Below are 21,891 nucleotides of genomic sequence, written 5' to 3'. Positions count from 1 at the left end.
GCCTGAGGCATCTCCTCCCCAGGACTCAGGGGGCTTCCTCCCCCAGGACGAGGCCCTTTCCCGGCTCGGTCTCTTCCTTTGACTCGGAGGAGCCTGATGCCCACCCTTCCCTCAGGCCAGACCTCTACCTGCTTCCGGACCCAGATGTCCTCCCTGGGTGGCCCTGCCTCGGGCTCCTTCCCCCGCGTGTGCGCACTGGACAGTGTGTTCCGTCTGGCAGTGGTTAGTGACCGCCCTGCAGACATGTGTCCTTCTTTTGAGGCTGACAACCTGACCTTGCAAAGGGTCTGCTGTTCTGTGAGAACCTGAAAGTCTCAACTTCTTGTTAGCAAGTTTCCCTCCGGTGAGCGGAGACCGAATGCTGCGGGAACGCCTCGGACTCCCTCGCCTTTAAAGAGGGAGGAGCTGGTGTCGGGCGCACGTCAGTGCCGGCCGCCTGTCTGGCCCTGGGCCAGCGCGGGGCGAGGAGAGTGGCAGTGTAGGACCCTGCCTTGGACACGTTCCGGTGGCAGTTGTGCGATGGTGTGGTGCTCACGTTAGCCCCGTGTGGGCCGTGTGCCGGGCATCACTGGACTTGGGCGAGGGCCACGGGGTCACGTGACACATGCCCTTTGCTCGGCGGGAGCTGTCTGAGGGAAGAGGGCTTTGCTGGGTCTGCACAGGCACAGGGGCCTGGGTGGGCTGTGAGGGCTGGGAAAAGAATCATTCAGCCACGTGGGTCACTGCCTTTATTGCATCTTTACTGTGAGTTCGAGAAAATGCAGAACACAATCTCTAATATACATAGAAAAATAAAATTTTGGCAAAACAAACTTTAGGGAAATTAAATTGTATACTGATATTTTTCATATGTACTCAGCAGTGAAATATATTAACATTCTAAGGTGTTACTTCCGTGGTTATAAAAAATTTTAAGTTAATTTACAGTGCATATTGAAATAATACAAATTTAAATTTTTGTATTAAGGAAGCCCCCATATGCTAAAGTAGCATTAATGTCATTCACATCAGATTTTAATTTGTTATTCGTATTTGTAGTTCAGCAAATGCCCTTGATAATGAAAAATAATTAAAAAGTATTTACTTAGGACAAAAATAATGATCTATATAGAAAGGGGGGGGAGGACAAAAGACTTCTTTATATGCTTATTTAATTCAGATACATAGAATTTTTCATGAATTTTCAAGGAATGGAGATATTAAGACACTAGTAGGAAATCATTAGACTCATTAGTTGGAAGTCAGATGCTCATGAACTCTTCCGTCCATCTGGTTTTAGGAACCGAAACTTGGGGCAGTTTGTGGAAAAGTTGACATTACCTTTATGTCCCTCAGTATCAGATTGCATCCATTTACTGTGCATTCAGAGTAAAGACCATCACGTTTTCAATAGTGCAGGCTGCCCGCCCGCTTTAGTCCCACAGGTGCTAGCACCCGGAGGAGCGCGCACCTGCAGGCCCAGGCGCTGGGCCAGGCGGTGCTGGTCTGGTCAGGGGACTCCGTGCTGCCACTCACCCCCTCGTCGCGGCGCGGTGAGCACACTCAGCTCTCGCGTTTAATTCCAATAGACTGACGGCTCCAGCTCACATCTGTCAGCTCTGGCCTTGGCCTCAGTGCCTTCCTGAACCACACCGTGTGGAGATGGCAGGGGAGGGGGCGGGCGGGCAGAGCTGAGGAACAGCATCCGGACGTGGGCAGGAGCTGGCGTGGCGTCGAGCAGCTCTATAAAACTAGAGCAGCTAAAGTCTCACTTCCAAAGTTAAGGGAGATCGTTTTCCTGGTCGGTCAGTTCAAGGGAACAATAAATAAAGTAGAAAAGAAGAGTTCTTTTGCATATTCAGTGAGAACGGAACCTTTTATGTCTGCAGAGGTGCGGACGCAGAGCCTCCGGCCACAGCTCCTCTATTCTTGTCCAAACCCCTCGGTCTCTTCTATGGCAAAAAGCAGCTTTTCCTTCAGTTGCTCGTAACTCTTATATGGCGGCAGGTCCAGGCGATTGAAACTGGACAGACAGAATCAGATTATTCAGTCAGGTGAGCGGAGGGTCTACACGGTGCCCTTGAAGCACATTTGAAAAAGGACGGTGGAGAAGTGTTATGGCACCGACTTTCATGTTAACACAGACACCGTCTGACGGCAGTCTGTCCCCTTGCAGACCACACAGGCTGGCCCTGCAGTGGACCCGCCCGCTCCCACGTCCCCTCACCGTCGGCAGTGGCTCACTTCAGGGGTTTGCAAACAGCCCTGTACAAAGCATGTGCTTCCTGCGTCTCCACCGCCCACAGTCCATCACACTGGCAGGGCCCTTCCGAGGTCCTGCGGCGGCCGCCCCGCCTGCCCAGCTCTGCTGCCGGCTGTGGGCTGTGCGCCTCTCCGGGAGCGGGCGGCGGAGCCGGGCTGCCCCCGCCGGCCCAGGCCTGCTCGCCGCTGGCTCAGGCAGGGCCATGCTCGCAGCATCCCGCTCTGTTCTCCAAACTGCCCTCTGCCCACACTGATGAACTCGCAGTGATAACGGGCCTTACATTAAAGCAGCTCAACACCGGCTTCCCTCTTCCATTGAGGATCCAACTTACCACGTGTGGCTTCTTGGTAACCAGGTGTCTTTCCCAACTTTTTCGATGCAAAACTTTTGAGGCCCATTACTTCCTAAACCAGAAAAACAAGACAACATTTACCCGGTCCTTCAGACCCTTGGGGTTGACAGCTAGTTACCTAAGAGAACATGTCATGTGGTCATGCGGGTGATGGAGCGAGTGCAGTGGGCACAGCAGCAAGCGTCGCATCTGCACAAAGACCAGGATCTGGAGCCGCTGCCGCCTCCACCCGGCGCCGCCCGCCCGTGACCACGGCGGCCGAGGCGACTCACCCATGAGCTCGGCGAAGCCGCCCAGGGGCAGGCGGCAGGTCCCCGTGACAAACTGCAGCAGACGCATCCTCACCTCGTTGTCCGTCTCCTTCACAAACTGTAACAGGGCAAAGTTGATGTAAATTCCGGGTTATCTTAAGTAATGAAAATAGTAGATATTTAAAATTATTCCTGAATTGCTTAAAGAAAATGAAGAAGAACGTCAAGCCCAGCCAGTCACTCAGTGGTTGAGGGTGGACCTACGAGCTAGGAAGCCAGAGTTCGGTTCCTGGTCAGGACACATCCCTGGTTGCAGGCTCCATCCGAGGGGAGGGCGCAGGAGGCAGCCAATCAGTGATTCTCTCTCAGGTGTTTTATCTCTTCCTCCAAATCAATACAAATATGTTGTAAAGCAGGGATCTTCAAACTACGGCCCGCGGGCCACATGCAGCCCCCAGGGGAGTCTGATCCTGCCCGCCAGGTTTTTTGGGCAGTGAGCGCAGCCAAGGTGTTACAGTAGGAATTAGTAGTTCATAGTCCGGCCCTCCAGCTCTCTGAGGGACCGTGATCTGGCCCCCACTTTAAAAAGTTTGAGGACCCCTGTTGTAAAGTATTCTTTAAAATGACAAGTTGGTTCAAAAGATAAGTGATAAGTGGCTGCAGCATTATGGCTTCTTAGGGCTGGCGCTGTGCCAGGGACACGAGAGAGGCTGGAAGCTCAGACACGTCCTCCCTGGACCAGGTCCTCCCGCTGAAGGAACAGGAGGGGCCCTGCCCCACAGCGAGCGCCACGTGCTGCTGGGTGAGCCCTTCAGTGTGGGGGCCGGCCCTTCCCTCAGCCTCCCCACTGCACGTGCCAGAGACAAGGCCCTGCCCCGCGGTAAAACGACATGTCCTCCTCCAGGGCCCGGGAGGGGCAGGAGTAACCTCTGAACCAGGGCCTGCCTTCCTCCCAACACTGCCCCGTGTCCTGCAGACTGGACACCAGAGCGGGTCCTAGGGGATCCAGTCCACAGAGCAGTGAGGGGCGGCCGCCTCTGAGCTGGTCTTACCAGCGAGCAGACGCGTGTCTTACAGGTGGCTGAGTGAGTGCCAGGCCAGCCCGGACGTGGCCGTGCACAGCTGAGCGCTGACACACTCGGCAGATAAGGCACCACTGAGCAGCTGTCCCCAACACCAGCCACACCAGCAAACAGTCCTGGGCCTTAAGAGGCCTGGGCTCCACCCCGCAGGCTTAGACATGTGCAAACTGACCTGCTGGGGTAAGCTAAGGGACGGGACGAGGCTGCCTGGCAGCTCCCCCTCGGCCTCAGCGGCCTGCTCCCATCCCCAAGCTCCTCGGCAGGAGGATCCTTTGAGCCAAACACCCCTTCTCCCGCCCCCAGGCTCTGTGCACTGGCCCGTGTCCCTCCCCCCTGCATCCAGGAGGGCTCCAGGCAGAGCGCTGAGGGACAGTTAGTTAATCGCTCGGCCCCTCCCCACACCCTCAGGCCACCTCCGCTCGCCGGGGAGGTGGCACTCAGCAGTCAGATCAGAGCTCTAAGACCTTTCCGGAAGCGCCAGGCCTGCAGTGCTCAGCAGTGAGGTGACAGGTCCTTAGGACAGACAGCCTTTCTCTAGTGCACGCTCCCCGAGACAGCAGACCAGCCCATCAGCCCGGGCTCGTGAAGTCTGTCCTGGGCGCAGACATTTTATATTTTGAGAGACATACAAAACAAAAGCCCGTTCTCAAGATCAGTACATGGGACATGGATGCCCGGAACCCTGGACAGGGGAGAGGCCCCTGCCCTGCGGGCGCTCTAACTCGGAGCACACGCCACCTCGTGTCACCTAAGTGTTCCCCTAGACTGTCTCATAAACACACGCCCCCTGCACTCAGCACCTGGAGGAGACTCTGAAGTTGCCGGACCTGTGAGTCACTCCGTGACACTCCTTAGAGGAGACGCACTCATTCTCACCAGGACGCAGCCAGCAAGCTTGGCTGTGTGTCCGTCAGTCACGTCGGAAGCAGGCTGCAGGGGAGGCTGAGCACTGTCCTGGGAAGGAGGAGCGTTACCTGCCAGAACCAGATGATCTGCTTGCTGTTCCGGGTGTAGTGCCGGTACACGGTGTTCCGCTGCCAGTCGGACAGGTCCACCTCCTGCATGCCGCACAGCATCACCTGGGGGCGAGGCTGCATCAGGTCGCGGGGCCGCCCCCAGCCCGGGCATTTACCTCCACGCTCACTGAGCCGGAGCAGCCTCAAGAACACAAGCAGCTGTGCTACAAGGCACCTCTGCTGTACACACCCTAACCGAGAGCCCAAGTTATCGATGAGTTTTTAACAAATTTCTAATGCTTTTTTTTTTTAAAAATGCATGCTCTCATTTCCTTAAAAACAGTTATTCATTTGTGCTGGCAAAAGCCAGCAGACAAGGAAACAGGGTGCTAAGGCTAGGAGGGAGTATGGAGGTGATTGGTGGGCGTCGGTTTTTCAGGACGGAAGTTCTGGCCGTCTGCTGTGTACTTGGTGAGCGCGCGAATACTGACCCATGGCCAAGCTGGTAGTGTGAGGTATGTGCCGGCAGGCTTCCCACAAGGCTGAGTGCAGCGGAGGCGGCTGGGAGCCCATGGCTTTAAAATCTGGTCCTTGGGCCCTCCCGCAGCCCTTCCCCAGCTCAAGGCCCGTCATCGGACGTGAAGGAGAGCCGAGGCTCTGTCTGTCCTCACTGCTGGCAGGGGCGCTGAAAGGATCCCCGGGCCAGAAGGTGAGGGCTGGGTGCAAGTCTCAGCCGTGTCCCTAACGGACGAGACATCATCACTTCCTTCCCGTGCAAAGCGTTGGCCAAGATGAACTCAACACGACTCCGCGGGCTGAGATCCAACAGTTCTTTCGGGGGCAAGTGGGACCCGGGTTCCTTCTTGCTCTCGGTACGGCCATTTAGGGAGGGTCTGGAGGGACCACACTCGGAGGTTCGCTCTGGCTCAGAACGTGGCTTGTCATCCCAGAATGTATCTGCAGTCCTATATTCTTTACTAGAGGCCCACTGCATGAAATGTGTGCACTTAGTGGGGGGAAGGGGTTGGTGTGTGTGTGTTCCTCAGCCAAGCCTGCACCCTCTCCAAACTGGGACATCCCTCTCACAATCTGGGACTGCTGGTACCCAACTGCTCACCTGCCTGCCTGCCTGCCTGATTGCTCCTAACCACTCCCCTGCCAGCCTGATCGACACCTAACTGCTCCCCTGCTGGCCCAATTGCCCCTAACTGCCCTCCCCTGCTGGCCTGGTCACCCCCAACTGCCCTTCTCTGCCAGCCATCTTGTGTCCACATGGGGGCAGCCATCTTGTGTGTTGGAATGATGGTCAATTTGCATATTACCTCTTTATTATATAGGATGGCTGGGGTCATCTTGTTCAGTACTATTCTTTACACAGAAGACTGGGCAACAAATACAGCTGTCCTAGGGTGTGTGCTATGCAGAGAACACAGAAGGGGGTGCCTCTTTCAAACAGGAAGTGTAAGGAATGCCTCACAGAAAGGGCCAGTGGAACAGTGACAGGGAGGTCTGCGGATCTGAGAGCAGCAGTCCAGAGACAAAGAGAATGCAAAGACTCTAAGACACAGGCCTCCGCCTATTTGAGGGATAGCGTACAGAACCGTGGGAATATACTTGATTAGAGAAGTTATTCTGGCAAAAGTCTGGTATGCAGCTGATACAAAGAACTCCTACAGCCCTCGCCATTTGGCTCAGAGGACAGAGCATTGGCCTGTGGACTGAAGGGTCCCGGGTTCAATTCCGGTCAAGGGCACATGCCTGGGTTGCAGGTTTGAGGCAGCCGATCAATGATTCTCTCTCATCATTGATGTTTCTAGGTATCTCTCCCTCTCTGTAATCAGTAAAAAAAGTAAAAAATAAAATCTGACCGTTGGGCAACTCGCTCCCAAACCAGGCCTCCTGGAGGCCCCCACGAGGCACAGCTGCCCCGGGAGGCCCCTTGGTCTGGCCGCTGACTGCCCAGGCCGTCGGCTGGGAGAGCCCACCCCCCCGGGAGGCGCGCCCGGTTGTGCCACGGGATCTGTGGACGCCAGCAGCCTCCGTTTCTGAGGACAACGCCCCGGAGCCTCACCTCCAGCTCCTTCTCGTCGAAGTACTGCAGCCACTGCAGGGGCACCACCTCGTTGAAGCCGTCCAGGAAGGCCTGCGTCTGCTCCTGCACGCCACGCGAGAAGCGCCACTCGGTCATGAGGCTGCGGAGACGGTCAGAGGTCACTGAGGCTCAGAACAGCGCTTTTCTACACACACCGTCTGTGCTCCACAAAACTGTTCATGTGCTGATTTTGAGGTAACACGCGTCCACCTGAGGACATCAGGCCCAGCACACGTGCAGCTGTAAAGGGTGGGGTGGGATTCGAGGTGTGGCCACCACAGGGACAGCAGGGCATGTGCTGGACAGAGGGGTGTGTCCCTGCTAGGAAGGGCTCCTGCGGGTTTCTGGGAGAGCCGGAGGGTCCGAACATTCAGAGGGGACACGCAGGAGGAGGATCAGCGCTGGAGGAGGCGGGCAGCTGTGGAGGGAGGAGCAGAGGAGCACATGGCAGGGCTGGCAGCCTCGGCCTGCTCTTCCAGGAGCAATGACACTCCGAGCACAGGCCAGCCGTCGCCTCGGAATGCCCGCTCAGAGGGAGGGAGGCTGTGAGTGGCCTGGGGCAGGAGGAGGGGACACAGGACCTTAAGGACTGCAGTGTCAAAGAGAGCTCATGGCATGTCCATTCCAGTCCTGGACCAGGAACTGCCCGGGGAAGCTCCCCGGAGGGCGGAGCAGCAGGCTGGGCTTGCGCCTATGTGTGGCCTGCAGGGGCCCGAGCTGGAGCTGATGGGAGTGTGACCGAGGAGTGCAGCGTGGATGACCAGAAAGCGAGGCAGCCCTGGCCGGGGCTCCGCGGTCAGGGTGAGCGTCGCCCAGGCACCACATGCTGCGGCTCGATCCTGGTTGGGCACAGGCCCAGGTCGTGGTTTTGACCAGGAGGTCAGGGTTTGATTCCCAGTCAGGGCACATGCCCGGTTGTGGGCTCCATCCCTGGTGGGGAGCGTGCAGAAGGCAGCTGACCAATGATTCTCTCTCATCACTGATGTGTCTATTTCCCCCTTCCTCTCTGAAATCAATACAAATAAAAATATATATTTAAAAGGAAAAGCAAACATGAGGAATCTGAAAGGAAGACACCGAGAATCTGAGTCTGAAAGGAGGCCAGGGCGGGCCAGCAGCAGGCCCAGGCGGCGGGGAAGTGAGAAGCACGGCCGAGGCCAGGAAGGGCAGAGGAGGGCCGTCGGCCTGCGAGCTGCTTCGTGCCGTGTGTGAGCTACCAGTCTTTAATGAGAATGGTGACCACTTTGAGAGGAAGAATAGTCCCTGATCTGAAGCCATGACAGCCAGTGGCCGTGCATTCGGGTCTCCTGCCGCCTGGGAGGCTGCCTGAGCTCCGGCAGGGCCGCGTGGGGGGGCTGCGGGCTCAGCCTGCAGCCAGGGCCGGTGTTCTATGCCGGGAAGTCTGAGTCCACCTGGCTGCAGATGGAACAGTCCCGGGTTCGGGGAGGACCCGCACAGAACACGGCCTGGAGGCTGACGCCTCGGAGCAGCTGGAGGAAGAAGCTGGGACAGAAGCTGTGGTGGGACACGCACAGGGGAGGAGGAAGGGGGGACAGCCAGGGGGAGTTGTGGGGTCAGAGTTCAAGAGGACAGCCTGAAATGGCCGGGAGCATCTGACAGGGCAGAGTGCGAGGGCAGGTGAGATGTCCTGAGAGACGAGCCCTGCTCGTCAGTCAGGGCGGCCCGTCACCCCCACAAAGCCTCGCTCTGCTGTGGGAGGGACACAGGAGGAGAGTGACTGCAGGGCGGAACCCGAGTCCCGCTGAGGGCCCACTGATGCCACGGAGCGAGGGAAGGAAAACGAGGACCCGGTGCCGCGGGAGCCTCACCCAATGTACTCGTCCTTGTTGTCCTCCGTCACCAGGATGCTGGCGCCGCCCAGCTTCAGGTCATGCGAGGTCACTTTCCCCAGGATCTCCATGTCCACGGAGAAGTACATTTCTAAGCCACATTCTTCGATGTCGTTGTCTCTGGGTGGGAAACATACAGACACTCTGACTCAGAGACAGAGCAGCTGGTTTCCAGAAAATGCCACAGTGAGATCACCCTCCAACCTTATCCAGATGAGGGAGTTATAAAACTCAGGATCGATGGATTCCAGGTCCTTAATCGTCAGCTTTTTGCTCAGCATGCGCTTGTAGAAGGGCAAGGAGAAGCCAGTGTCGATGAACTTCCCGTGGAAAAGCGCCTGCGAGAGAACAAAGCGCTGTTGGTTGGAAGTTTGCAGACGGCTTCCTGCGAGCGTCCCAGAGGGACGAGCCCCCCTTCTCCCCGCCAACGCACTTTCTAACCAGGGCGCCCCGATCCTGCTCTCCCCACTGTGCCGGGGGCTCAGGGCTGCCGGGCACGTCCTGCCTTCCCTGCTCGGGGCCCTGCACGTGGCTGTGGCCCAGCTGTCTGGGCTCAGAGCCGGGTCAGGACCCGACCCAGGTGCTGCGGGTCCCAGCACCACGGGGGAGCTTCCCGAGCCGGCTCTCAGCCCCTTCAGGGCCGTAACCTCAGGAACCCGCTCAGCTCCGTCACGGCCGCCGTGAGGGCGGTCCCCGAGATCCCTTAGTCGCCTCGGTGCCCCCACCTGCACCAGGCTGGGAACCTGCGGCCGTCACAGCAGCGACCTCTGCCCGGGCCCCAAGCCTTCTGTCACCTCAGACGCCCCCCTTCAAACCCCACGCCTGGAAACCCGGCGCTCAGCCTCCAGCCGAGGCCTGCCCACGCAGGGCGCCCGTGGAGCTGCCTGGCACCGGGCTGGCGGGCTCTGCCACCTGGGACACAGCCTCCGCCAGGTCCCACAGCTCACGCCCAGCCCTGCGAGGCCTCTCAGCGCTCCGAGCTCTGCTGGCCTCTCCTCCTCTCTCTGCACCATCAGCAGCAGCAGAGGGACGCTGGCCCCTCACCCTCCACCCACATCTGCCTGCCACTGCCCGCCTCTCTGGCCCTCACACACTTCCTGGCCCTCTGCTCTCTCCCGGGCTCCTGGCCACTGCGCCCTGCTCCACCTGCCGCACAGCCCTCCCTCTCCTTCCTGTCACCAGTCCCCTGGGGCTCAGCCCTCCTCCTTGGCTCTTCCTGGTTCCTCTCAGCTCCTCTCCCTGACACAGGCCCTTGGCTTCCACCGGCCACACCTGCGCCTTGTTGTGCACGCAGCCGGCCCGCCCCCCCCCCCCCCCCCCCCCGCTGCCCCTCTGCCGTCGTCTTCCGCTGCCTGTTCACCCCTGTCCACCGGAGTCTGAACCCAGCAAACCAAACCCAGTCTGATGCCCAGCTCCCAGGCTGGCTCTTGCCAGGACCCTGCACCTCAGGAAGCCGGCAGCAAGGGGACACACGGCTTCCCTCGACACCCTCCCTCCTACCCCCAGGCCTCCCTGCCCGCACCGCCCCCAACCACAGGTCTTCACCAGCAGCGCAGTCTGTGCAGAAAACCGAGGCCAGACTGTGTGGCCTCGGTCCCAGGGCCAGAACTGCCCCCGGAGCCCTGCCCGAGGCTCCCTCTGCCCTGAAGGCGGAGCTACAAGCCGCCCGGCTGAGCACGTGCGTCTGCTGCCTGCGTCTGTCCGCCGGCTCACCATGGCGATGAAGCGGCCGATGAAGCAGAAGTAGGAGAGGTGGTCCGGGTTGATGGTGGACGCGGGGTTGATCTGCAGGCAGTAGTTGTTCTTGCCCGCGTACTCGAACAAGCAGTACATGGGGTTCAGGACTTCGTGGGAGAGCAAGAAAAACCATTCCCTGGGGAGACAGGGCGAGTCTGCCGGCGTCCACCGCACCAGGGCTGCAGCGCCCGCACACAGTGCTGCCCCCGTGCCCGGTCTGCGGCTGCGGGTGCCGCCCCCGTCCGCCTCGGTTCCCTCCGTCCCGCTCACACCCACCCAGCAGCTGGGGGTTCTTTCCAGCAGACGACCTGCCCCTCCCAGACCGTCAGTTCCCCGACAGGGAGGCCACCCCCGGACAGCTGTGTGACCCTCACTCCATAACGCAGGCAGGGCTCCTGCCGACCCGACCGCAGCCTGGTGCCTGGGCCCTGAGTTTACCACAATGCATTAAAACGGAACTAAAATGAGATAACCATTCTCTGACTTATTACCTCCTATGCTGCCTCATTTATAGGTGTCTAATCGGTGAAACGCAGCTATGTAAAGATTAATAATTTCTATGACAAAGAAAGCTCCATTTCTTCTAAAGCAGCTCCAATGCAGTGGCTGGTGATTGGGCACAAGGGCCACAACCCTCCTCCCCACCCCCCATCCCTCATCGAAGTTTTATCCGTTTAAAGCACAATGATTTCTGGGCATATAATCAGTCCTCTGACAGGCAGAGCGGGCACGGGAGTGAGTGCCCAATACAATCCCTGCAGCGCCTCTGATTCAGCCAATCGATGCCACTTGAGAACATCAGACTTAAAAAAAAAACCCTGAAATCTTTATTCTTAAGCATAATCTAGTAATTGTCTTTAATGTCAAGCAATTTTTTAAATTTACAATAAAAATGGGAGCTAGACCCAGCCTGGCAGCCCATTGACAAATGTTTTTTGACCAGGAAGGAGTCCCAGACAAAATCAGCTCAGAAGTGATAGGAGCCTAGGAGCCACTTCCTACAGCTAATCCAGTCCCCTCCCCAACCAGTCCCCTCCCCAACCGCCCTGGACTTCCTGTGTGCCCGAGGGGGCGGGGCCGGGCCAGGCCTAGAAAGGCTGGGCCCAGAGCAGCCAGTCCTGCTGTTGCACATCACTGTCAGCAAACACAGCTCGGAGAACACCTGGCCTCTGGCCTGGCTGCACAACGGGAAGAGGGACACTCTGAGAGCAGCATACAGCACACCCCTCCTCCCGCCAATAACGGAGGACACAGAGCTGAAAACCCTGAGTGCAGGAGCCAGCAGAGCCAGAGGAAATCATCGCAGCAGCAGCAGCAGGCAGCACTGCAAAGGGCGTGGGGCCAGTGGGAGCACCAAGACACAGGGGAAAGCACAAGAGAAAGAGCCGAGACCAGAGGAGACCACACACACACACACACCCCGCCGACTGGTGTTCCTGAGAACGGACACGGAACCGAAAAGGACTCAGGCACACAACAGAGAAAACGTCCCTACATCAAGGAAGAGCATGCTACACTCCTTAAACCACCTTTATCTATAAACCGCAATCCTGACATCACTGAGCGCAAAGGCCAAGGACTGAACCCCGGCCACAGCCACGCCAGAGGGAGGAGGCGCGTCCGCATGGCCTTCGTGCGAGCAATCTCCATCGGCCAAGCTGCCGTGTGTACACCAAAGCAACAGAACAGCCCTTCTGAACACGTAGGGAGCAGCCACCATGTGAGTTCTGAGCCAAAAGCTACACGCCATCTAAACAAGGCGTGGGGAGAAGGAAGCATGGTCCGTGGAGCTGCCTGCCTGCAGTAACGCGTCAGAGTAAAACTAAGCCCAGCAGGGGCGGCGAGAGGCTCAGACAACTGAAGTCTGAGCTGTGCAAACCACTGGCTTCATGCCCGAGTGCGCCCGCCTGCCTGCAGTGCCCGAGCCTTTCCCACCATGGGACACAACAGACGTATACGGACACTTACTCTGACAGGCAGTGCTGCTTTTTCAAAAAACCTTAAAACGAGAAAACATTCTAATTCAACCGAAGCTGATGCCCCCTCCCCCCTCCTGCTGCGCCTGGTGGTCCTGGCCGGGGAACATGTGGTCAGAGAGGGAGTTGTCTCGATGAAAGCAAGTTTAATTCTTCGGAAAGACTTCATCAAAGTATTTTGCTAAAAACTAAATTACTGTCAAACTAGGTGTGCACAAAGCAACTGTGGGAAACACTGATTTCCTACCACAGCTCCCAAGTGTCTCCTGTTCAGTAGAGTGAGTGAATGTGGACAACTGAACTCTCAGCAGGACTCCGACTGGACTAACACAGACACACCGGCTGCGCACCGTGGGCGCCATGACGGCCTGCATGCTGCCCGCGAGGGACGGCGCCTGCACGGGGGCCAGGGCAGCGCTGCGGAGAGCTGGCTCCACGGGGACGAGAAGAGATGTCCACATGTAAACACAGCAAACACATGCACAGCACACGCAGACACACATGTACACGTGGAGAGAAATGAGGCCATGAGGTTACCTCTAGAATTATGCACCTATTTTAATTTTGGATTTTTTAAAAATATATTTTATTGATTTTTTACAGAGAGGAAGAAAGAGGGATAGAGAGTTAGAAACATCGATGAGAGAGAAACATCGACCAGCTGCCTTTTGCACACCCCTACCGGGGATGTGCCCGCAACCAAGGTACATGCCCTTGACCGGAATCGAACCTGGGACCTTTCAGTCCACAGGCCGACGCTCTATCCACTGAGCCAAACGGGTTTCGGCTAATTTTGATTTTTAAAATAACACTGGGTTGCTATTAAAAATATAGCTTTTCAAGAACACATCCATTGCATAAATGGAGACACACTATTAAAAGCAGATGTGACCGAAGCTGGTTTGGCTCAGTGGTAGAGCATCGGTCTGTGGACTGAAAGGTCCCACGTTCGATTCCGGGCAAGGGCATGTACCTTGGTTGCGGGCACATCCCCGGTAGGGGGTGTGCAAGAGGCAGCTGGTCGATGTTTCTCTCTCATCGATGTTTCTAGCTCTCTATCTCTCTCCCTTCCTCTCTGTAAAAAATCAATAAAATATATTTTTTTAAAAACTTAAAAAAAAAAAAAAAAAAGCAGATGCGTTAGCTTACCTTGCTAAACCACCATAATCAAGTCCTTCTTCTCCTCTGAATATTACATAGAGTCGCCTCCTCAGGTCATAGGGTTTTAATGCCATAATCTACAAAGAAACAGGAACACTGAAACACAAACATGTAGCACAGTTTCTTCTAAAAACAATGCAACATGCCCTAACCCAGTGGTCGGCAAACTCATTAGTCAACAGAGCCAAATATCAACAGTACAATGATTGATATTTCTTTTGAGAGCCAAATTTTTTAAACTTAAACTTCTTCTAATGCCACTTCTTCAAAATAGACTCGCCCAGGCTGTGGTATTTTGGAGCCAAAGAGGTGCATGTGGCTCCCAAGCCACAGTTTGCCAACCAGGGCCCTAACCCGTTTGGCTCAATGGATAGAGCATTGGCCTGTGGACTCAAAGGTCCCAGGTTGGATCCCAGTCAGGGGCATGTACCTTGGTTGCGGGCACATTCCCTGTAGGGAGTGTGCAGAAAGCAGCTGATCAATGTTTCTCTCTCATTGATGTTTTTCTCTATCCCTCTCCTTTCCTCTCTGTAAAAAAAACCAATAAAATATATTTAAAAACTCCCCAAACAAAGAAACCTAAACAATGCAACGTAGATTTCATCTGTATTTTCAAAGCTACACCCTTCCTTAGGTCACACAGTACCGCCTGCACCTGCAGACCAGGCGGCTGGCTCGAGTGCGGTTCGGCTCGCCCCTTGGTGTCTCCACCCTTGCACTTGCCATGCTGTACCCTGCTCAGCGCCTCTTGAAGGCTGGAGACTATTCCTCCCTCACGTCCCCCGAGTTCCCCCCAGGCCTGCAGGAGGGGAGGAGCCGCTGAGGAGAAGCCGAGCCTCGCTCAGTCCACTTCGGCTGGAGCAGGAAGCACGTGAGATGTGCATGCACCGCGGTGAGTCTTCACGACCGCCGCCGGCCGTGTGCGTGACCCCTGCTGGCTTCCGATCCAGGCCCCAGGGACTAGGCTTCCCTTCTGGAGAATGGTGAACCCCATCCCACTTTAGAGCCCGAGCCGCGGCTACACGCGTGGTCAGGCCCAGGCGGGCACCCGAGCCGCGGCTGCACATCCAGCAGGCCATGCCCGTCCCAGGCGAGCCCAGAGCACAGGCAGCCCCTGAGCACAGGCCCCCTTCCCGAACCACAGCTCAGACAGCGCGGACGGGCCTCTGCCTCTGCTAAGCGGTCCCCAGCTGTGGCAGCTGCAGGGGAGCCCTGCCCTGACACCCAGGCCCGGGTCCTGGCAGGATGTGGGAGACAGGACGGACTTCCGTGAGGAGCTCTCCCCTCACCACTGCTTCACCCTGAAAGGCTGTGTGGAGGACTCGGCGAGCAGACCATTGCCCGCTTCCCGCCCACCACGGGCTGGCTGCGCACCGGGCGCTCCGGGCGCTCCGGGCACCGGCCCCACGGGCAGCCCAGCCACGGGCAGAGGCCAGGGCCTCGGGAGCACGGCATTCACACGGGCCGGCGCAGGGTTAGACAGGCATATGCAAACGACTGCGTAGCTTACCCCGTCCATTTCCATTTAACGGGGTAGGTGACCAAGACCTTTGCCAGTCAGTGAGGTCTCAGCTAAGTGTCAACGTGCCCCTCATCCCAGCAGCTGGGCAGCTCCACCTGCCACCTCGCCCAGGCCGAAAGAGCGACTGTCAGCCCCGCCTGGCCCGTCAGGCGCAGGGTGCGTGGGGCGAGTGAAATGCCATGCTGGCTGCCCTCTGCACGCGCCAGTGCCTAACGCCGCTGACCCACAGGCCAGCCTCTGGCTTCTGAGCGAGCCTCACCTGCTGGAAGGAATCTTCGAACAGCGTCTGCCGGGACACGTTGATCTTCACGTGGCTGGGGAGCGCGTTGGACTAGAAACAAACAAAACACACCCCAGGGCAGCAGCGTGAGCCGGAGGAGCGCTGCCTGCAGAGGACGGAGCGGGGGCGGGAGACCGGTCGCCCCTTACCTGGCACAGGTACCGGAAGTGAGCCAGCTTCCACCGAAAGCTGCGCTCGTAGGCGATCTGCGGGCCGCCTTTCGTTCTGGAGGAGAGAGCAGCGGGTCAGCTCGGCAGGGTGGCCGGACCCCCAGCGCCAGGCTGGGCACCGGCCTCACTGGCCGGGAGCAGCGCCTCGGGCAGCAGGACCCGGACCCCGCACACGGACGAGGCTGCGCTGGGACCGGGCTCTGTGGAGACGGGGTTAGAGCAACACCCACACCCACGCAGACTGGTGACCTTAACCTCGAGGTCAGAGGACCTGCATAGAGGGACGGGAGGCAATTCTGCACCTGAACCCAGAGCCGACACGAAAACAGATGGCAAGCACAGCCAGATGGGAGCCCGGGCCAGCGGCTCAGGGGCCAGGGAGGAGGGCCAAGTGGGCAGCAGGCAGGGCCGCACCCGGCTCTCCTGCCCAGCGAGCCTGAGCCCAGCAGAGAGCTTTCGCCGCCTGCCCGAGGGGACACCTGGACGGAGGGAGTCCTCGCACAGCCGGGTTCAGGGCGTTCGCTCCGCACACGGACGAGAGGCAGGGCGCCGGCCCCTCCCGGACAGGGAGCACGCCCGCTGAGCACATGGCTGCTCCCGGGAGCTGACAGAGGGGACAAGTTTCTTGGTCCCAAGGTGAAGCTGAGCCAGCAGCTGCCCTGCGCCCCGAGGAAACAGCAGGAAGAGCCTGGCTGCCACTCACACGGACGACTTCCCGTTGCGAGGGTCTTTGAAGGTGGTGGTCCGGGTGTTGTGGTCCACGAAGTACCGCACGCCTTCCCGCGTGTACCTGATCTCCCAGCCCTCGGGCAGGGGCTCTTCGTTCTGTAGGCTGAAAGACAGGCCATCAGGCGACCTCCAGGCACCGAGGCATGGGTCAAGGGTCACCTGGTTCTAGCCACAGGCGCAGAGGACGGAGGCCAGGCTGGGATACGGACGTACCCTTGAGTTCTTGGGTCTTCCCACTGCGTGGTTTTTGTGTTATGATTCACGAAGTAAACTCTGTCTGTTGAATCTACTCTTTTTTCTAAAAACAGAGTGAACACAGCATTTAATAACCATTTCAATATGCACCCGGCAGGTATTTTTACCACCAACACGTTCGCTTACCCCAGCCTGGCGGCAAAGGCCCGTACGGGTCGCTTTCTGCAGCCAGCACCGAAGCCTGCGGAGAGAAACGACAGCAGGGGGAGGGTCTTCACACGGAAGCGGAGACGGCCAGGCAGGGCGGCACCAGCCCTCCCTGCAGCCTCCGGACGGCGTGTGAGCAGCCGGCAGGACTCGGAACACCGACAGGCCGTGGCCAGGGTCCCCGCGTGGACTTTCCTCCGGGACTCGGAGCGCGTGCCCCGCTCCCGTGGCCGAGGCACCAGAGGGGACGGCACCGGGCCGGGACGCCAGGCGGGCGGCAGGATTGGTTAGAAAGCAGAGCGATTGCCAGTTATCTTTAAAACAAGGGCCCAGCAGACCCATGCGAACAAACTGCCTGAACATTCTCTCTCGCATAGACTCACACATACATAACGCACTCCGCTTCCCCTTTAGTATAGCCCAGACACGTGTTCTGAAGCAAACGTGAACCTCCCACCGTCAGTTCGACAAGAAGGACAAACGTGGAATCGTGACCGGAGAAGCCGTTTCCCGTGACGGCACGCGTGTCCTGGTAGACACGTGGGCACTCCAAGCAGGCACTGCCACTATGCTCAGTGCCCCTCGCAGCAGGCCGGGCTCCGAGCTCTCCGTCCCGGCCACAGCAGCAGGGATGGTGGGATGGCCACTGCCCAGGTTGGGGCGGGGGCAAAGACTTGCCGAGAGCCTCCCTTCCACGTGAAAGAGCGAGCAATTGCTAGAGAGCCATCTCCTTCCCACGTCATGGCCCTCTCAGTCCTTCTGTCCTCCTTCCTCGACTGGAAGCAAGGCCCAGGACAGCAGTGACACAGGATGAAGGTCAGGAGCAGGACTCCATGGGGAGGAGCCAGGGGGAGGAGCAGGACTCCATGGGGAGGAGCCAGGGGGAGGAGCAGGACTCGGTAGGGAGAGAGGAGCCATGACACAGCCAGATCGGATGGCATGACGAGCCAGAGAGGACTGGCCTGGGCTCCCCAGACTTGGCGATGTTCTTGGACAACCAGCCTCCATCCGTTCCCGGGCTGTCACGGGCAGGGGCACAGTTCTGATGACACCTGTTACCTGAGGCAGCCTGCCCCCAGGTGCTCCTGCGACACGCAGGACACACACACACACACACACACACCACCTCTGGTTCCTACAGTCAGACGACATGTCAGCACACTCCCGAGCCCGTCCCAGGCCGCTGCAGTGCAGGAGTGGCCCCTGCCCGGCAGCAGAGCCCAGGAGAGTGGCCCTGCACTGCCCGGTCAGCTCACTCTGCACGAGGCTGGCGGCTGGTTTTCCGTCCAGTCTTTCCTACCTCCTGTCCATCACCTGCCTGTAGATTTGGTATTTAAGTTGCCTCATAACACTATCTAGAGATGCCCAGTTCTTAAAATTTACATTTTCTACTTCCTGTGACCAAACCCATTTAACAAAGATTTTTTAGTTTATTTTTTTAAACTTATAAATGTTTGCTTATGGCAACAAATAAATTACCAAATTTTCAAGTACATCAGAGTTTGGGGACAAAAGTATCCCTAAGCCCAGGAATATCTCTGGTGGGCTCAGAGAGCCCAGGGCTGTTTCAGAACCTGGCAACAGACCAGCGGAGCTCCGCAGGGTGAGGCTGGCCTTAAGTGAAACCAGGAGCGCCATGATTTCACTTACAACCAGCAAAATGATCGTAAGGAAAGGCAAAAGGCTGGGAGTTTGCAAAGAGACAGTATTTTATGAAGAAGCTAGAGGCCTGGTGCAAGAAATTCGTGCATGGGAGGGGGGTTCCCTTCAGCCCAGCCTGCACCTTCTCCAATCCGAGACCCTTGGGAGATGTCCAATGCCGGGTTCAGCCTGATCTCTGGGAGTCGGACATCCCTCTCACAATCCTGGACCGCTGGCTCCTAACCGCTCACTTGCCTGCCTGCCTGATTGCCCCTAACTGCCCCCCTCTCTGCCAGCCTGATCACCCTATCTGCCTCTGCCTGCTGGTCTGCTTGCCCCTAACTACCCCCCCACCCCCACCAGCCTGATCATCCCTAACTGTCTCTGCCTGCCGGTCTAATTGTCCCCAACTGACGCTGTCCACTGGCCTGGTTGCCCCTAATTGCCCACCCCCACCCCTGCTGGCCTGGTCAGCCCTAGCTGCCCCCCTCTGCCGGCCTGGTCGCCCCCCACTGCCACCCCCCAGCCTGGTCGCCCCATGCAGCTTGCTTTTCAGTCCATGCAGCCCTCTGTTCAGTCGTTTGGTCATCCCTCACTAACCTCCCTGCTGACCTGGTCACCCCACACAGCCTGTTCGGTCGTCTTTCTAGTTGTTTCAGTTGTGATGGTTGCTTAGGCTTTTATATATATATATATATATATATATATATATATATATATATATATATATATATACATGTTGCATTTATGAAGCTATCATTTAATAAGGACAAACACTGAGTCTGTAAGTTATATTAGGAAGCTGGAATTCTTAAAAAATGGCTCAAAGTGGTTATATGTATCAGAATCTTTGTCAAAGGTCGAATCCTACATGCCCTCTAACTGGGCAGAAGAGAACATGGCAGGAGGGAAGGTGGTAGAATGGAAGGTGGTGCCTGGGCTGCTCACCGAGTAGAGGTAGCGCTGGTTGAACTGCTGCAGAGCGCCCTGCAGCTGGCTGCGCTGGGACTGCCACTGCTCGAAGTCCCGCACGGACTCCAGGGTCGGCCGCTGCCACGTGGTGGTCCTGGTGTTGTGGTCCACGTAGTACACCCGGCCCCGGTCGTCCACTCTTCTCTCCCAGCTGCCCCAGGACAGCAACAAAAACAGACAGCCGCTCAGCAGCAGCACTGGGAAGCAGTCATTTAACACTTCACGCAAATGACTCAATGATCAAGTCCAAGCCATGATACAATAACTTTAAAGCAATGTAACTTATATTCCTCAGAAAAACGATTAACATGTAACGTGCTATTTATATTAGATAAACACCTCCCAGGATTTCTAAGCTCGGCCTCACAAAGGGGCCACAGACTGAACTGTCCCAGGATCAAGGCCCTTTTCTGGGAAGCCTCACCCACTGAGCGCTGACTGCACCTGGCAACCGCCCACGGCCACGGCCACAGCAGGGCGCGAACGCCAGGCTTTTGGGGGCTCTCTGCCCACCGACCTGCACGCGCTGCAGGCACGCCTTCCCCCTGCCAAGCTCTCAGGTGCAGCTCAGCACGAACCCGAACAATTCCAGCCTCAGTGCCCGACACCCCGACGCTCCTTCTGGGATCGCGTGGAGCCACGTGCACTCCCTCCTGGTCCCTCAGATGAGAATGCCCTTCCCCACCTGCACACCTGGACACGCCGTCCCCAGGTCACCTGCAACCTGCTGTGGGCACTAATGACAGGATGCTCTCGAATCCTCGCAGCAGCCAGCCTCACACAGAGAGCACTGCTGGCTGTGAGCTTTGGGACGGGGTGCGCTTTGTACTGGTGGACAGAGCTCCCAGGAGGAAAGACGAGGAGGGGAAATGCAGGCTGCAGGCCAAGTGCGGACACTGACTAGCACCTGAGCTGGCTAGTGGGCGGCATGCTCACGAGATGAGACAGAAAACCAAGGACAGGGGCATGAGTGTAAATGGCCTTTGGGGACAGGGCAACAGAAATGTCTAGGATGCCCACCCCACATGATGGCAGGCCACTGTGACCACCTCTGGGCCTTCACTGGTTTACGCCTCTACCAGCCCGTACACCCCACAAGTAATGGAATTCGGGTCACTATCTACGAGAACACTCCTTAAACAGTTAGGCAGGCTGCAGTAACTCATGCCAGTGTTTGACCACCTTGTAGGAAGCCCTTCAAGCCAACGAAAGGAAACAATGTGCAGAATGAGTCACGCTCTGCCGCAGGAAGTAAATGCGGAGGCCAGAGTGTGAGAAACACCCGGATACAGTCAGCTGCACCTTACCCTGGGGGTAAAGGCTGTGGCCTCTCCCACGTGGTCGTTCGAGTGTTATGATCCACGTAATAGGTTCTCCCGTGAGGGTCTTTCCTCTGCTCCCACCTTTAAAAAATGCAAAAATGTAAGTAAGAGACAACAAATGAGACAATCTGAAACATGATTCCCCGTTATAACCAAGGAATTACAGGTTTCATTTTAAAAGTCTAAATATATAACATATTATTATTTCTTTACTCAATTATTAGTGCTTTTCTTAAGTTCTTACATTTTTCCTTTCATTAACACTGTAAGTACAGTCAGCAGAAGAAGACAGAATATGTAATATTTTTATTTTTACTTTTTAGGTATATATTTTTATTGATTTCAGAGAGAAAGGGAGAGGGAGAAAGAGATAGAAACATCAATAATGAGAATCATTGATTGGCTGCCTCCTGCATGCCCCCTACTGGGGATAGAGCCCACAACTCAGGCATATGCCCTTAACCATAATCGACCCTTCAGTCCACAAGCTGGTGCTCTATCCACTGAGCCAAACCGGCTAGGGCAGAATATGTAATGTTTTAAAGAAGACACTGGGGCAGAGGAACTTTCAGTCTAACAGCAAGCCCGAGGCACAAATGTCAGGGAAGTGACAGCCAGTTTTGCCTGCAATTTCAAAACCATGCATCTGAGCTACCAGCAGGTGCGGCCTGCAGAAGCCAGGGCCCTGCTCCCTGCGGGCCTCCCTCCCTGGGCACCAGGGTCGCCTCTGTGCACAGCTGTCCCGCTCTGGCCTGAGAGGAGCCGGAAAGTCTGCAGACACCCCACTGTGTCTTCCCTGTTCCACTCGAGACTCTACTCCCCATCTCACACTCTCTTCTGTGCTCCCTGCCTCTTCCTCTCCAGTCTTTCCATATGATATAGAAGAAACGTTTTAAACATCTTTCCTAATAACAGACAAACATGTAAATTGACCGTACCTCTGCTACACCACTAGCCAATCAGGAGTGATATGCAAATTAACCCAACAAAGCTGGTGGTTAATTTGCATACTCAGCCACAGAGTGAAGGGCGTTCTGCCCCACTCCTGGTCTCTCAGGGCCTTGGCAGCGTGGGAAGGAGGGGCTGGAGCGGAAAAGGCGGCTCCCGGAGAAAGAGGCGGCTCCAGGGCCTGAGCATGGGGCTTCTAGTACAAA

At 57.0% G+C, this 21,891-nt stretch overlaps 1 protein-coding gene across 4 annotated transcripts in view; it reads right to left on the bottom strand.

The window, feature by feature from the left end:
• Positions 1-714: 714 nt before the first annotated feature.
• WWP1 (WW domain containing E3 ubiquitin protein ligase 1) overlaps positions 715-21,891 on the bottom strand; it is a 78,669-nt gene continuing 57,492 nt past the window's right edge. For all 4 annotated transcript variants that reach the window (XM_084864298.1, XM_084864297.1, XM_084864299.1 and 1 more), the window contains 16 exons: positions 20,723-20,818; positions 19,392-19,566; positions 16,782-16,836; positions 16,614-16,698; positions 16,375-16,503; positions 15,651-15,726; positions 15,481-15,552; positions 13,688-13,776; positions 10,539-10,698; positions 9,030-9,163; positions 8,805-8,945; positions 6,955-7,075; positions 4,902-5,006; positions 2,867-2,963; positions 2,574-2,646; positions 715-2,002 (listed from right to left, as the gene is read on the bottom strand). In XM_084864298.1, the coding sequence (XP_084720424.1) occupies positions 1,903-2,002; positions 2,574-2,646; positions 2,867-2,963; positions 4,902-5,006; positions 6,955-7,075; positions 8,805-8,945; positions 9,030-9,163; positions 10,539-10,698; positions 13,688-13,776; positions 15,481-15,552; positions 15,651-15,726; positions 16,375-16,503; positions 16,614-16,698; positions 16,782-16,836; positions 19,392-19,566; positions 20,723-20,818 (1,708 nt within the window). In that variant the 3' untranslated portion in view covers positions 715-1,902. The remainder of the gene's footprint in view (positions 2,003-2,573; positions 2,647-2,866; positions 2,964-4,901; positions 5,007-6,954; positions 7,076-8,804; positions 8,946-9,029; positions 9,164-10,538; positions 10,699-13,687; positions 13,777-15,480; positions 15,553-15,650; positions 15,727-16,374; positions 16,504-16,613; positions 16,699-16,781; positions 16,837-19,391; positions 19,567-20,722; positions 20,819-21,891) is intronic.

Source organism: Pipistrellus hanaki (assembly GCF_964339955.1).
Source record: "Pipistrellus hanaki genome assembly, chromosome: 17".
Classification (NCBI taxonomy): Eukaryota; Metazoa; Chordata; class Mammalia; order Chiroptera; family Vespertilionidae; genus Pipistrellus; species Pipistrellus hanaki.
This window is presented reverse-complemented; position numbering and strand designations above follow the sequence as displayed.